The 16,874-nt window shown below is 44.3% G+C and overlaps 2 protein-coding genes across 4 annotated transcripts in view; one reads left to right on the top strand and one right to left on the bottom strand.

Moving 5' to 3' along the window:
• The window catches only part of LOC127607547 (histone deacetylase 7-like), a 38,578-nt gene extending 33,305 nt beyond the window's left edge, over positions 1-5,273 (top strand). For all 3 annotated transcript variants that reach the window (XM_052075968.1, XM_052075969.1, XM_052075970.1), the window contains exons 21-25: positions 582-700; positions 788-921; positions 1,009-1,093; positions 2,957-3,104; positions 4,059-5,273. In XM_052075968.1, coding sequence (XP_051931928.1) covers positions 582-700; positions 788-921; positions 1,009-1,093; positions 2,957-3,104; positions 4,059-4,101 — 529 coding nt within the window. In that variant the 3' untranslated portion in view covers positions 4,102-5,273. The remainder of the gene's footprint in view (positions 1-581; positions 701-787; positions 922-1,008; positions 1,094-2,956; positions 3,105-4,058) is intronic.
• Positions 5,274-6,377: 1,104 nt separating this feature from the next.
• LOC127607558 (twist-related protein 2-like) lies at positions 6,378-12,372 on the bottom strand. The gene is made up of 2 exons (XM_052075989.1): positions 11,377-12,372; positions 6,378-7,154 (listed from the first exon to the last, which is right to left on the bottom strand). The coding sequence occupies exon 1, from the start codon at positions 12,139-12,141 to the stop codon at positions 11,569-11,571; it is 573 nt and encodes a 190-aa protein (XP_051931949.1). The 5' UTR covers positions 12,142-12,372; the 3' UTR covers positions 6,378-7,154; positions 11,377-11,568.
• Between the last annotated feature and the right edge of the window lie 4,502 nt (positions 12,373-16,874).

Genomic DNA, 16,874 nt, shown 5'->3' with positions numbered 1-16,874 from the left:
TTGACAAATGAGGCTCGATGCACCTTGCAAGTGTCACTTTCATGGTAGAAAGTGGTTAGCTTCACACTTATGTGGAGTTTGCATCTTTTCCCTGTGGTTGCTTCGATTTTCTACGGGTACACTGGCTTCCTCCCACAATCCAAAAACATGCATGTGTGAATGATTGTTTGTCTATATGCCCTGCGATTGATTGGCGACCAGTGCAGGGTGTACCCTCGCCCAAAGCCAGCTGGGCGAGGGTAAAGCGGATCGGAAAATTGATGTATGGATGGATAAATGCCAAAGAAATAAAAATGTTTCTTTCTGAAATTATAAAAATACCAAGTAGTGAAATTAATTTTTAAAATGCTTGAAAGAGCTTCATCGGAAGAATGTGAAAAATGTCAATCGGGGCTGCATGGCTGCTGGGACCATGTAGCTTTAGCACTTGCTAGCCTCTATGTCTTCGCCATGACAGTTTTTAGTCCAAATTCTTAAGAGGAGCTCAGATTTCGGAGTTCATCTGTTAACTTCAAACAGGCCCCTAATCTCGGCGAAGGCATGAAGTCATCATGTTTACATTTGCCTGTGATCCTCCGCAGAGCCGTGGTGATGCCCATCGCCCACGAGTTTTCCCCTGACGTGGTGCTGGTCTCAGCCGGATTCGACGCAGTCGAAGGCCACTCGCCGTCGCTGGGCGGCTACGTGGTCACAGCCAAGTGTAAGACTCCGTTGGTCTTGCATTCACAGATGGAAGCGCAAAATTGTATGTGGATTCAACTTGATGTGTGTGCTTGTGTCCTACCAGGTTTTGGGTTCCTCACTCGACAGTTGATGTCACTAGCTGGAGGTCGCGTGGTTCTAGCTCTGGAGGGGGGACATGACCTCAAGGCCATCTGTGACGCCTCTGAAGCCTGCGTCAGCGCCTTGCTGGGAATGGAGGTGAGAATGTGTGGATGGGTGTATATGTGTGTGTGTGTGGGGGGGGGGGGGCTTCACATACCAACATGCCTGCTTTCTGGACGTCAGGTGGAGCCTTTGTCCCAATCAGTGTTGGACCAAAAGCCTTGCGAAAACGCTGTGCAGTCACTACTGAGCGTCATCCAGGTTCAAGGTGAGCAAAAATGACCAAGACACACCACATCTGGCAGCATCAACGGGGAGAAACAAAGACACATATTTTCCGTCAGATTCACTCGCATCTTTAATTTGACACCTGATGGGTGGACAGGCACCCCTGAAACTCAATCATTTGGATACAATAAAAAGTCAATTCTTGGTAATATGGCTCCTAAAGGGTAACACTTGAACAGTAGCAGGAGCTCATCTGTTAAGACTTAAGCTTTGGACCTCAAGAATGACAGTTCAAGTCCCGTTATGGACTAAGTTCATGTGTTATGTGACATTTTTCCTTGCGTGTTTGGATGTCATGTACTTCACTGTGTGATCACAAAAATGTTCTATTTTTTTAACATTTACCCACTGTAACACAACAACAACAAAACAACACTCTAATAAGTGAAGTTTTGGATAAAAGTGTTTTTAATCTTGGCTCTGCTCAACCTTGGCTTGGATAACTAAACACTCTAAATTGTCCATTTTTGATATTATATTCATTCATTCATCTTCCGAACCGCTTGATCCTCACTAGGGTCGCGGGGGGTGCTGGAGCCTATCCCAGCGGTCTCGGGGACACCCAGAATCGGTTGCCAGCCAATCACATTGATATTATATTATTTCATTTTTTTTTGGGGGGGGGGGGGATTTTTAAATGGTTTTTTGTTAGTTTTGCGGACTGTGATAACCTTGTTCTGTGTGGAGGAGGGTTGGACCCGATATTAATAATTTTGCAGAAGAGCAGGGAGGGCTGCGCCACAGTGGGAGTGGTCACATCCGACTTCAATCATGGCCAATTAAAGCGGCTCCTTTAGCTCCCTTCAAATGGAGCGCGCTAGTTGCGCACTACAGTCATGGCGTGGCGAAAACACACCTGCGCTGTTAAGTTGGCAGATGGGGACCGTCCCCCTGCCCCGATCATTCGTGTGCCCCATGAATAGCTTTGCCGCACAGTGCGATGACCTCCCCGCTGTGAACATATTTATGAATGAAATTATTTTGCATCAGACCAGCTATCAACCCTGCACTGGGCTGAGCAGACACAAGGTTCATATCAACCTTCTCCAACCAAATTGTCGCTCCACCTTGAGAATCTCCAAGACACTCAGTCTGAAGCGCCAGCCCGCCCAGCTTGGTCTAAGCCATTTTTACAATGTCAAAGTGTTACATCAAACATTGCCTGTGTTCCAAATAGACCATGTAATGATAGTAACAGTTTAAGCCTGGAATGGATTCATTTCTATTATTTCCTTTGGGGAACGTTTCCGTTGGGAAATCGAACATGGGTCGCGCAGCATCCCGGCATAGTTCCTTTTCTATTTTCTGTAATTCTGTAAATCTTCCGAAGTGCCCACCTTCTTTTTCTTCCTCCTCATCACCGCCGCTCCCCGGTCACCTCTCCTCCTTGACACCCCCGGCGCTCATCCCTCCCTCCAGCCATCCCACACACACACACACGCACTCACACAAACAATGCCGCCCTGGCTCCAATTATCTTCAAACGCTTCTCTGGCACACGACCTTCACAACATCCCCTCCTGATTGCGCACAAATGTTATCCCAACCAAATTAGATTAATTAAAAATATTTGCAAAGCCACAGGAATGTTAAGCCTATGATTTAGGCCTGGAGAGAAATATATGGAGTTGTATTCTCGCAACACATTGGCCTGATTGAAACTTCCTCTCAGTGTGTGTCACACGCCCTTTCAGTTTATATTTCTGATGTTATCAACGGGGATATTTAGACGGCGGGCTGTTTGGACGGCGTGACATGAAACAGCGGCGAGCAGATGACAGCCTTCGCCGCTAACACGACATCCATCTTCCGACCCCTCCCTTTTCTGTTTCACTCTTGTCAGGTGACTACTGGCAGAGCGTGAAGGACTCGGCCGCCACCGTGGAGCTGTCCTACCTGCAGGCCCAGCGGCGATGGCTGAGGCGAGACTCGGACAGCGACGCCGTCGATGCCATCGCCTCGCTTTCCATGGGAGCTGGCACCTCCGACAGGTTAGCCAAATGTTTACGGCAAATGTGTAAAAAATCTGCCAGTCTGTCGAAACGCCCGCCTATTCACGGTTTGCTCGTCACAAATGGAAACTTTCTGGTCGGATCCCGTTTGCCATTTTATTATAATTTTTACTGAGTAGTCAAAGACGCACTTGTTCTTTCAATGATTATACCACAAACGACTCTCTGGTTACTTCCCGTCGCTGATGTTAAGCAACAACCAGCTGTTAGCTGTTGCCTTATACCAGCGCCAATAGTGATATGGACATTTCTCTGCATCATTTTAAGAAGTTTCTCCGGTTTCAACTTCACAAATCGAATTATTTGCCTGTCGGACCTTGACTTAAAGGGCAAATCCATTCGAAAATGTTTTTTACAATGTTTTTTGTGCCCCGATTAGTCTAAACACAATTTCTGCTTAATATTACATTTCTGGAATTGACACGGACTGAAAATGACATCACAATGGGCTCAGTTTGAAAACAGGTGAGCCACGACGGCCGTTACCTGGGCACTTAGACCCTGTGATGTCATTTTGAGTCGACAGCAAGTGGCAAAATGGCCGCCCGCTGAGAGTGATAAAAAATGGAGGAATTTTACTGCTTAATTCACATTCCACATACAATATTAATCAGAATATCGTTTTTAGACAAATCAGGAAACACAGAACATATTATGGTGTAGATAAAGTGCACTCCATTAACCGTGTTGTTACAGACAGGTTAGCGAAATGCAAACGTAAATCCGAAAAAAATCAGTTTGCTCTTAGTTGGTGGCCAATGCTAGCTGTACTCAGATGTTAACATCCGTCTGTTTGGACAGCATCTTTTGGTCTTATAGGAAGACCAGAAAAATAGTGCAATTAGGTTCAGTTAGCAAAAGGAGGGAGTTCACTGAACTGGTTTGTCGTGTGCTGAATCACATGACTCATAACGGTGCTTCTTGTCGAATCAGGAAAAACGCAGCAAAAATGCCAGAGAACAGTCATTCCACATGAAGAGGGAATCTTCGGAAGCAGACGACCTTCCCGCGTTCCTTAATGGAAGCACACACGCATACCCACGCGCGCACACAAATGTGCCTGTGAAGGAGAGCAGACATGAATAACCAAAAGAAATCATTCGTTTTGCACTATGTACCAGCGTATGTTGACAGTTCAGAGAGAATTTTTTTTCTGCTCCGGAGACAGTGATTTTTTTTTTTAAATCTTTTCACTTGGCCTTGGATGTTGTGCTTTTTGACCGAGCCCACCGTCATCGCATCATAATCTGCAAGGATTTCTTTACACACGAGACAAGCCTCAATGCGGCGTGACCAATCAAAGATGATTGATGTCATGTTGTGAGGAGTCCACAGTGCACATGCCCTCTGGGACGGAGGGAGGGGGGCCCGCTTGGACTTGATGGTGTCAAGTCTTTTTTTTTTCTACCTGTGGATGAGCATTCCTGCTGTATTTTTGTAAAAAAAAGTACTTAATACTTGTACGTCTTGACTAACTCTGGCTCCGCCGCAGAAGGCCTTTGTGATTCAACCGACTCATGTTCGCAACTGAACGTCGTTACTTAAGTTAGGACAACATGTGCCGTCCATGGACTGGCATGGCTTTAAGAAGTTTGTGAATGTCTTTTTGTTAGTTTGTTTTTAAGTATCCCCGAAATGTCGAAAAAGAAATTCCCATCTCAAAGAAAGGATTCTGTAATTTCATGTTATTTATGTGTAATATTCTCTGAGGTGCTCTTGTATGTGAATGCGCCGTGTTTTCTTTTGTTTTTCATACATTTTGTCTGCTCTTTATGTCTTTGTTAAGGTTGTTCATGCAGCCCGAAAGCTGCCCCCCCCCCCATCGCTCATGTGCTGACAATGTGAAAACAAATCATGGCGAGCTGGCTGATCAATCCGTTGTTACTATGTTGACGTTGTACTTTGAATCTGACATATCTTATTCACCTGTTGTCTTAAACGAAAGCTGATTTTGTACAGAACGAAAAAGGAAAAAAAAACTGCCCCATGTGCTTAGTTAAAGAGACCAAACGGTGAAATGAAGTACCTGACCAACTTGTGTAAAAGAGCACATTGACACGATGCCTTTTTTGATTGTCTGCTTTTTAATCTTTATACTGTTGGAAGAAAAAAAAAAAAGATTCAATTATAGTCATTTGAAAAAGTTGACTTTTTTGTGTACATGGTCTCAGCTAAATTATTTCTGCAAAATTTTTGTCTTTTACTTAACAAATAAAATAAATAAGAAATATTGATCAACATGATCGTTCATATTCACATTCTATTAATATATTTCGATCAGCACGACCAACCCCTCGGTTAAGCAAAAGACTATATCGTTTAGCCGAGGGTCAACAAGAACCACATGGGTAGCTTGGGTCAAACATTTGGGTAGCTCCTGTTCTAAAAATAGCTCACCGCTGATGGGACATTGTAATTTCCTCGGTATGCCATAGAAGTCATTATTTCCAAAATGAAAACAATTGCCAAGATTGATAGAAACTTGTGTTGGCTCGTCATTTTTATCGGCTTCCCGCCTCTTTTAATACCCATTCACAATTATTGCTAATCATTGGCATGATAATTTTTTCATATAGATTCATATACAGTAATTAGTTATTGTTCGTTATTTTTAGAGATTTTTTAAAATAAATATATTTTAATAAAATCAAAATGAATACATTAACGATATAAATGTGTGTATACAACATGCCCCTCGTTTTGATGGACATAACCATATGGTCAAATATATTTGCAGCAATCACTACCAAAAAAAGGTGTATTTGTGATAATGTATTTTATTTTTGCTCCTCATTTTCCCTACAGGTACAAGGCGCAATTAGTATTCATTTTCCGTTGCACTTGTCTGCGTTCGGGTCGCAGATGAGCTGAAACGTATCCCAGCTGATTTTGGGGTTCACCGTGCTTTGATCACCCGCCAGTCGCAGGGCGCATATACATTTGACAAACGGACGTTCATACTCACATTCACAAATATGAACAATTGAAAGTTTTTAAATTGCACAGGGCAGGAAATACAAACACCCCTGAACTGAGATTCGAACCGAGAATCTCTCCGTGAGGCTGACCTGCAAACCACCACACTGTGCTGTCCATTTAAAAATAGTATTAAGCTAGCATTAAACCAATTTTAAGACTACCGTAATCCATACTTGCACCACATTCTTTGGCCCTCGATTCCACGAAGGAAACAGATTACCGGCATGACCACTTTTTATTTTCAAAACAATAATGACTTTTAAAAAGTAAATGTAAACATGATTAGATTTTATTCTTCCTGAAAGATGATATACACCAATAGATGCAGCAGTCACTACAAAAAAAAAAATGTATTGGCCATAGGGGCCGACACAACAAAGATGATCACAAGCAGTTGCAAAACTATACAAATGGAAGCGCAACTTCCGCGCCTCCTAACATGGCAGCGATTCCTGATCAACACACATTTTAACAACACGTTTGCCTCAAGAAATCCCAGGCGTACACCAATCATATATTCTTGCATTACAGTATAACGCAGCACAAAATCTCCGGAAGAAGACATGCTTCTGCATGTGTTTGAAATTGGAAGCAGTTCATTTTATTTACAAAGGAAGAATCAGATGCGAAAAGTGGTCCAATGACTGCGGAACCAAATCAGATTTGATTCCTCATGCTCTCCCTCTTCCCACAAGCGGGTGGGCCCTTGAGAGCCAGAGTGATTAGCTTATTAGCATTTTAGCTGTAAACATTCAACGGCTGTGCCTGCCCACGTCAGAAGCGCTTACGGGGCGCCCGTCTTGTTTCATTGTCAGTGCAGGCCAGCTGTTTGTCGATGAAAACATTGTTTGGAAGCGTCCGTTCCTGGACCGTCACGTCTCCTTTGGTTCAGAGTCATGTTGGAGGAGTCCATCTCAGTCTCACATGTCAAGCACGGGTCCAACGGAAGGGGAACAAAGTTACCCCCTCCCGCCACCCAAAAAAGTTAGGATGGCGGCGAAGAGGGAAGGTTTCATTGTTGTCGGCTGGAATTTTCCACTTGTTGGATTTCTGTAGAGGAAAAAGAGAGACGGGTCAACATAGTCGGTGACACCACCAAATTGACCACATACTGTTATGCTACTTTCTGACTATCTACTACCGCTACTACACAAAGTATGAAGTACCTTGTGCAATGCACTTTCACACGCTTAAAAGCAGGCAGGCATTTGGTCAAGGAAGCTGCACTTCTTCCGAAAGCACATTTTCCTCAACACACGTCGATTTTTTTCTTTGTAACTTTTTTTTTTTTTATAACTTTTGCTTTCATTTTATTCCCACAGCCGACAGTAACTTAAACATGATTTGCCTTTTTTAAAAATATATAATTTAGCTGAAATTTTATATACTGTACTGATACACCATACCAGTATTGTCAACAAATAAAATCTTATTATTTATTTAAGCTATAGGTGTCAAACTCAGGTCCTGGAGGGCCGCTGCCCTGAATGTTTTCCAAGTCTCCCTGTTGCAACACAACTGATTCAAATGAACAGGTTCAATGTCAGGCTTGCGCAGAGCTTGCTGATGATCTGATCATTTGAATCGGGTGTGTTGCAACAGGGAGACTTGGAAAACATGCAGGACAGCGGCCCTCCGGAGTTTGACACCTATGATTTAAGCCATTCAGTAATTTTTCAGTAGTAATGTCAGTGACTTCGGTGTGATTTAGCAGATTTAGATTTAGATTTAAAATATTTTAAATTTAAAAAAATATTTTCCCAATCTACAATTTTTACACTCAAATGGGCATTATAACTCTTCACAAAAAAAGGAGAAATTAATCATAGGAAAAAAATATTGTTTTGCATTATATTTAAATTTTAGGCACTTTTGGTGTTAAAAAAAAAGAGAGAAATTATACAGAGAGGTCAACAGACATATATCGGGCTACCTTGAAAAGCAATCCAAGCATGAATACGGTAAATACTGTGTGACAGAAAGTGACATGGGTCACTAGCTTAAATAAATAATAAGATTTTATTTGTTGACAATACTGGTATGGTGTATCAGTACAGTATATACATTTTATATAAATTTCTCCAGTGACGTGGCATTTTCATGCCTTCGTATCAAACAAGCGGCCAAGCATCGCCATCCGTGCAGCTGCATGCACACAACACGGGCGCACACGAACACACACTCCTGGATAATTGCACGCGTGTGCAAAAGTCAACACACTAATTTCCCATTTCCAGTGAGTGTCTACATATAAAGACCAGTATCAGAAACCGCAACTTGTGCAGGAATCTTCGAAAAAATCAGCTGCAGCTGTTCTCAGATCAGTCCAGAGTAGCAGTCTGAGATTTATGATGAACTGAAGAGTGTTCAACAGGCCAAACTGTACATTACACACACGCGTGCGCACACACACACGCGCACAAAACATGTACTGTGTGGCACTTGGAAAATAAGTTTGTTTGTGACGGAGGGAAATAAAAACAGCTGTCCTCTTTTTGCATATAACTACAATCAAAATGCTCTGCACTTCATATTTCCTCTGGCTCTGTATGTGTTTATGTCTATGTGTGTGTGTGTGTGTGTGTGTGTGTGTCATAAACTGTTGAGTTGATTTAATTACAGCGAGTCACACTCAGCGTGACAACGCAGGCTATAATTTTGCTCATCGTGACGAATCCATGTTTGTCTTTTCTTTCTGACGGGTGTCAAAGACGTCTAGAAATGTGGCGCAATGCAACAAAAGAATCTAGCGATGTAAATATTTGAAGATGACGTGAAATGTGCTTTTTTTTTTTTTTAAATGCAAAAATTCATTGTGAACGGCTAATTAACTTCTCGGATAATACAAATCATACTCAAATTGTCAAATAATATTTCTCCACAAAAGCAACGGACTTTATGGCTTTAGCGTTTTTCTCGCAAGCAAGAATCTATTTTGGAATAGTATTCATAAATATTTGCAAATTATTGAGCTATACATTTGAACGTGTTAGGAGTAAAAAAAAAGTGTTGCCACTGTTGACGAAACTTTCACTCCAACATTTGTAGTTGTCGCAATATGACAAAAAAACGTATTTGCAATGCATCTCATGACCTTTTTTTTTGTTACAGTCGTAGTAATGATAGATGAGCGCAAAGGTTCACCAACCTGGGCACCAGGCCACCCGCAAGGGCCGCAGGAGGAGCCCACGGGGGCCTTAAAAAAAAGCTCGCCACAGATGGGACATTGTGATTTCCTAAAAGTGATCATTCGAGGAAAAAGGGAAAAAAAAGTGCTTCAAGTTATTATATAGCGGCTTCCTACCTTGTGAATTTATTGTTGATTATTATAGTGAAAAAGCATATAATCGGTGTCTTCACGGAGATGAATACAATTAATTATTAATAGTCATATCTCATTGAAGGTAGTTGTCGTTGCAAATTTGTTATGAAACTGATTGCCTTTTGCATTAATCTCTTAATTAATCTCTTAATGCATTAAGCTCTCGGTTTCGAAAAGGTCGTTGACCCCAGAATGAGGGTCATATATTTTCCATCGCAAGCATTTTCTTTCTTCGCTGATTGGCTGAGAGACCATCACATCCTTCCGCTACCAGCTCACGTGGTGTCCGTTTCAACACAACCGCTTGAAGATAACTTTATAGAACCTTGACCTGCAAGGTGGACTTTCTCCTTGCCAGTCATCCAAAATTCATCTTGACTGGCATTTTAGTACAGCACTTTTGCTTTACTCCAGCATAGGTTGCGTAGCACATCTGCTCCTACGACGAGATGCTTTAGCCCGTTGCGGCCCACCGTGTTTCGACGTTTTCTCCCGAAGGCCGATCTGGTGATCATAAGCAGATCCGGCAAAGTGAACGGTAATGACTACCGCGTTGCGTTCAAGGACGCTCGGCCTCGGCTTTCCATCGCGCCGCTGAGGCCCTTGGAGATTTCGTAATAACCGTGGGGGAGCACCTGCAGTCAGCACATGCTTGCTCCTTTGCGTCTGGACATTGTCATGTGCGCTAACCGTCTTTTGGCATATGCGCTGGGGCGCTTTTCTCGTATTTATTTATGATGTATTATTATTTTTATTTTTTTTGCTTCAGTCACTGATACATGAATGTGTGTGGCATTGCTTTCCTCGACATTGCTAATGAAGGTAAACATAAAATGATCTCTGTTTACAGATTACACACACACACACATTGGTACACACTTCTGCATCGCTAATGAAAGCTGACAACAAATACACACAAGCGCACATGCACACATGACCCAGAACCCCGAGTCCACACACCTTCCAAATAGCTCACAAGTGTTTCCAATCTAAAGGTTCCTGCTTGTCTGGGCCCCGAGCGCTGCCGCCTGATTGCACGACACTGGATACAACATACAACATGCAACATACTAAATCCCCCCACGAGGGGAGCGAAGGGGGAAGGAGGCCTGCTCAATCGCCTTTTACATTCACGTGCTTTACATTCAGAATCAAGTTTTGGTTTTAAAGTGTTTTGAAGATGATCTTGGGCAACTATAATTGGAACTATAGTCGAGCGTATTTTTGTTTCTTTTGGGTTGGACTACAAAAAATTTTTTGGACCCATTTATACATATTTGATTTCATTTTGTTTTGTTCTTGTAATCCATGCGAGTATGCATTTTTTCGTTCTTAAGACTCGATGCAGATGCGATTGTCTTGGGTTAAAATACTCTCCCCACCCTCCCCCGAAATATTTTCGAACTGGCAGAATAAAAAACAAAAAACAAATGTAAACCCAGGATCTATGTTATTCTTTCTTAGCTTCCTTGTCAATATTGCGTCATACTTCATAAAATCTCTGAGGATTAAACCGGCATTCTAAATAATTATCGTGCATCCAGCAATAATTTGAAAAAAAAGATTCTGTGTTTTAGATTCATATTATACATGACAATTTGTCAAAGTGCAGATTGCATTTTGCTCCAATGTAACACATTCCCATACACACGTAATGCAATCGGCATGCAAATGCTCCATTGGAATACAAAGTCTTGTCTTGTGAAGAATTAAACTAATCCCACAAGCATACACAAATGCGTGGCGTGTTTATACGCGATTGTTTCACCCAGAAAGAAAACATGTTTTCCTTCCTGCCTCGTTATTTATTTGTCGAGTTGAAAGGCAAATGTTGGCTTACAAAAGCGCTTGTGCGTGCTTTATAATGTCGACGTAAACATGCGGGCCTGTGCACTGATGTCACCGAGGGTTCGAGTGTGTGTGTGCATGCACATGTGTGTGTGTGTATACCTGGGAGTTAGCAATGGAGTGTCTTCCTGCAGTCATTTAACGGTGGGACAGACAGGAAGAGAGCAGTGGAAGCAACGGGGGTTCAAAAGGTGAAAGGCTGATGGGGGTCGGACAAGGAGATTTAAATAAGAAATGTACAAAAGAGATAGAGGGAGAAAGAGGCGGCGGGTCAAGACGGGAGGTGAGGGGGTCCTAGTGGCTGGCGGACATGGCCCAGGCGCCCTCCATCCTCCAGACGGAGAAGGCGTAGCTCAGCCTCTCGTGGGCCAGGTAGTTGCAGCTGGCGAGCTTAGCGTCCATCTCGTCGCTCTGCAACACCTGATACAGGAAGTCAATGTAGCGCGACGCCAGTTTCAGGATCTGGATCTTGCTCAGCTTGTCCGAAGGGAGCGTCGGAATGATCTTGCGCAGCGAGGCGAAGGCGTCGTTGAGGGACTGGGTGCGCTGGCGCTCCCGCACGTTGGCGATCACCCGCTGGGAGTGCAGGTCCTCAAAGGGCTGGTCGGGCCGCGGGCCCAGCGAGGCGGGGGCCAGGCTCACCACGGCCGAGGGACTCTTCTTCACCCTCTTGGGTCCGGATGGCAGGAGGCCGGTTGGACTGCTGGCGGCGCTGTCTTCCGTCTGAGCCAGGCTGTCTTTCTTGGAATGAGGGGATCGTTTTCGGTGACCTGACTGTTGACCCTTCTTGGAAGCCCTTTCCAGTTCTTCTTCGCTGGCCCCCAGACCTCCTTCGGGGGAGTTAGTGCAAGACACCTCTTCTCTCATCTTCTACCTTCCAAAAGCCTCGGTCTTCTCTCTTTAGTCTTTCAGACAGCTGTAAATAAAAAATAAAAAATAGAAAAAAAAAAGAACAATCCTTCTTCTAATATGACAGATTTTCCATCGGTGGCCGTTCTTGAATTCAAACTTTCGTTCGATTTTCGCGTTCCCTTCGCAACCTGGCAGACAGAACAACAACAAACCATCTGACAGGCCACCCCGACCGTCCCCCTTTTTATAACCAAACGCCGACTTGGTGCCTGTGGGCACATTTCATTGGCTCAGCATACTTCCAGGGGACGTGGTCAAGGCAGGGAAGCAGGAAGTGCGTGTCGGCTGGGCGGGTGATGTGAGGATGGGGGTAAGTGGTCCTCTCGGCCAATCAGAAGTCCCGACTTCATGTTGCAATGATGACGGCGGCTTTATGGTTTCCAGATTGGGCCCACATGCGTGCTCTCGTCTCATTCACGATCACACAAAAAGTCAACTGGAAGGAAGACTTGAAAGCCAACGTTTGGTATCAAAAGGAAGTCGCATTCTTGACAGTTAGCGAAACAGTCGGAGAAGAAAAAAAAAGTCAGAGTTTCCTCCTATGGTGAAATTAAAATTCCTTGGCTAAAGTACGAAACCTTTGCAAGATTTTCCAATCCGCTCCTTTCAAATTCAACGATGAGGTGACATGAGAGGTGTCCCTTCTTCAACGCCGTTAAGAAGTCTGTTTTGGGGTCGGGATTCCCTCGGTGGAGACGCCGATCCATAAAACCTCCAACACCTGACCGATGCCTGTTTCGCCGATGACCCAACGCCTCAGCTGTGCTGCTCAATGACAGAACAACCTTTAACCCCACCGTGGCCCGATGACCTGAGACTGCCGAGGTGAAAGAGCACCTAATTGTGCTATCCATGTCCTCGGGCTCGAGTCAACACATGTTTCTCGACCTCCATTTGGAAACCTCCAAAAAAAAAGTGGAGCTCCAGACACTTTTCTAACAAACTGGTGGTGGTGACGCAGTGGGCTGCTTCACTCCACGACAACATGTTGTGTAATCACGGTATGGTGGGACATTTGGCTAACACATCTGCCACGCTGTCAAATGGCTCCGGGTTTGGATCTCAGCTCCAGTTTGCGTGGGCTGTGATAGGCTCCAGCTTGGATGGACGGATGGATGGTTGCTCCCAATCCTTCTAAACGCTTGCTGCACTTATTAAATGCAATTTTGAAATACTAAATGAAGAATAAATACCAGCGCTCTAAATCCTTGTAGAAATGTAAGCTAGTTGCCATCGCTACTATTCTTGTACTTCCGTACTCGCGGCAGAAGTTATTTTTCTTTATTTTGAGAAAAAGCAGAGAAGAAGAAGAAGAAGAACAACAACAACAACAGTAATCCTGGCAACTAGCTTACATTTACAGCCCTAATGCGCCAGGATTGTATATCACAATGCAGGATTCTGGTTAAGGTAAGTCAGTTTAAACTAAAATGAAAAACTTTAATGGAGTACTTGAGCTCACTCCGCCCATGTTCATTTCTTCAACTTTTTGTCTAATTGTACTAACTGACACACTGGACTCCGGTACTCTGATTTTGGGAGGGGGTGGGGGACTCTAAATAACCAAACGGCACTCTGAACAACGGTCTGAGTTGCCGAACTGTCTGAGGAAGCGTTGCACTCAGAGTGTATTTCTGAGAGTGCTCACAATGAGGGAACTGTGGGTTTGGGGGTCGATGATCTCTAATGTTTAGGGTCTCTGTATTTGTAAAAAAAATAAAAAATACTACACAATACTACAATAGATGAAGTTATGGTTACAAATTGAAACCTGGCAAAAGACCAAAGCCGCAATAACCGAAACGTGAACCATCACCGCACTCGCAACCATTCCCATAAATTCTCATTCAGTCCCATCATTTGCCATATGAAAATTCCCCGAAATTTTGCAACCCTACATGAGCATTAAACGTTCCTGCGTCACAACCAGAATGACTAACGTGGAATGACTGTACAGACTCTGAATAATTTCAACTCCTTCGCCATCCAGCATCGGTTCCGACTTGTACGTTTTCTGATCTGAGCCGAAGAAAGCCGACGTGACCTCAAAGACATCCGAGCAGCAATGGTTCAAAGTGGACCTCGACAGCGTGGGTGTGATTGTGTGTGAGGATCTTTGATGAGCCCCATGATTGCGCCGGTTTACATTTCATTCAACGGAAAGTAGCTCGCCCCCATTTGGGTTCAATCAGCTTGAAACTCACGCGGCCTTCGAAAGAGGAAAGACGGTGAACTACATGAGGATCCATGTTACAAAACACGCCCGGTCCCACTCTTGGATTGATCGGTTTTAGATTTGGCTTTATTGGGAGACCTGCTGGAGACGGCGGAGGAACCGGAAAGCCATCGTTGCCGCCCGCTTACCTTTTTAGCAAAAGCGTGGCGTCGTGCCACCGTGATGGAAAACATGAGTGAACAAAGCGAGGGGGGCCGAGCAGGAATGTCGCAGATTCGCGGGAGGAGAAGGAGAAAATGGGGAAAGAAAGGCGAGTGAAGGGGGTGGAGGGGCTGTCCAAACAGAACCAGATGCAGGAGTGCGGAGGCCCGTTTGATCTCGGTCCTCATCGGCTGATTGATGTTGCACATTTCATTTTCTTGTCAGAGCCTTGACATAATGTTTCACTAAACACTTGGGCCCTGCTTTTGTCTTTGTTTTATTTCCACAGTGGTCATAATTAACCCTTTCTGTGGCTGAGAATAGATCACAGGTATATTGATATATATCGGTGTATATATAGGCTTCCACACGTACACAGAGGGGGGCTTAGGTATCAAAGAAGGCCCAGATATGTATTGTCTTTTGGGCTCTCTCCACCATATGGTTTGCTCTGAAATGAAATACGGGCCACGGCGAAGCGTTTGAAGAGCTCCGGGGAAATAAAGGAGAAAAGCAGTTTTCTTTAAGTTCATAATGCAGTCAATTCAATTACCATCATATGGCCAGAGGTCAGAGAAGCGGCGAGAGAAGGTGTACGACACTGTGACCGATCCTAAGTGATGTGTTTAGAAATCCATATAGCCTCAACCGAAAGGAACCGATCCTAAAATTTCCCCCTCGACTTCACGCTGGGAGTCTTCGCCCTCTCGGCTGCTGTTATTGATGTTTGCCCACACATCCCCCCCCACACACACACCCCGACTCCCCTGCGTCCCCTCATAGCCACACACCCATCCTTCCATGGCTCCATCCCTCCTGAGGAGCCTATAGTGGCACAAAGGCACACATCTGGGACCCATTTCCCCCCCTGGAGAAGCCCTTCCTGTGGGGTATCCACTTAGAGTGGCTGGGGTGGGGGAGGCTGAGGGTGCGGTGTAGGTGGGGGATGGCGGGGGTGGGCTCGGGGTGCCGGGGGGCACGGGTGGGGGGGGGGGGTTGCAAACTAATAATGAGGACTGGAGGTGTGGGTGATAAGCAGGTTGAGTCAACGCTGAGTGTGGCTGGAGACAAAGAGGCCCAGCATTCATCAAATAAAATGTTCCTTTGTACATTTAATTTGTAAAATCCCGTCTTAAAAACATATTTTTACTCGACGGGTTTTGACCCAGCATGAGACTCAGCGTCGTTTGGCTGTCTTACGGTGTTTACTGACGTTATGGAACTCATTTGTTATAACTGTCTTTGTTTATTGTATGACTAATTTTCACGCCCTGTGCAGCAACTTTTGAACGCGGCAAGATTTGTCATAAAGCGCTCGATTAGGTTTGGAGTTGAGCTGAGATATGAAGGTGCAAAACAAAAAGGTAGCTGACGGAAGCAAGTTTGAAGATGGCTGCAATGGTTGGTTTGTTGCAGAAGTATGAAGAAGGCGTTTGCCTTGCCGCTACTCCACGGGGCATTATAGTCTGGCGAGTTGATAGTCCTCGGTAGATGCCGAAAACAGGTGTTTAGCGACAGGTCGACTTTAAACTTCAGATGTCGCCGTGTAGTATAAAGTCTACTGAACCGCCTTCTCTTTTCATGTTACAGTCCACTCGCATTGGGAACAATTACGCTCTACTAAATAATCCCTGCGATTGGCTGGCAAGCGGTTCAGGGTGTCCCCCGCCTACTGCGCGAAGACACCTGAGATAGGCTCTAGCACGCCACGCGCGACCACTGTGAGGATAAAGCGGACCAGAAAATGGATGGATGGATAAATATTAATCCAGTTGACAAGTCGCATTCATAAATATGAAAAGTTTAGAAGAAAAAAAACAAAAAAAGAAAAACAGAGTTGGCTTTATGTCTCCCTCAATGTATTTTTGATGCTGATTTACAAAAGGCCTTCCCTTGAGATTTTTCATTTTTTGCTTTTGAAAGGGGAAGTCAATGAAAAACATTTTCTTTTCAACAATATCTTCGATACAACCCCCACTTGTCTAAAAATTACGGAGCAAAATCCACCCGGTTTTGCCCATCTGGGTGGCATGACCATTTTGCCTTGCTGGCAACTGAAAATGACATCACAGTGCCAAAGGGCCCAGCTTGCGACCATCACTTGACCAAAACTTTAAAAAAAAAGGGCTATCGGTCGTAACCAGAGCCCGTCGGCACCGTTATGTCATTTTCAGCCGAGGCTAAGCGGCTGTATAAGGCAAAATGGTTTGCTCTCTGATATGGATAAACACCGGCGGGTTTTGCGGCCTAATTCGTATCCCACAAACGCAATATTCATCAGAATGCATAGAGCATTTTACTCTGAAGAATA

This window comes from Hippocampus zosterae, chromosome 9, assembly GCF_025434085.1.
Source record: "Hippocampus zosterae strain Florida chromosome 9, ASM2543408v3, whole genome shotgun sequence".
Classification (NCBI taxonomy): domain Eukaryota; kingdom Metazoa; phylum Chordata; class Actinopteri; order Syngnathiformes; family Syngnathidae; genus Hippocampus; species Hippocampus zosterae.
Note: the sequence above shows the minus strand (reverse complement) of the source record. Positions and strands in the feature narration are given on the sequence as shown.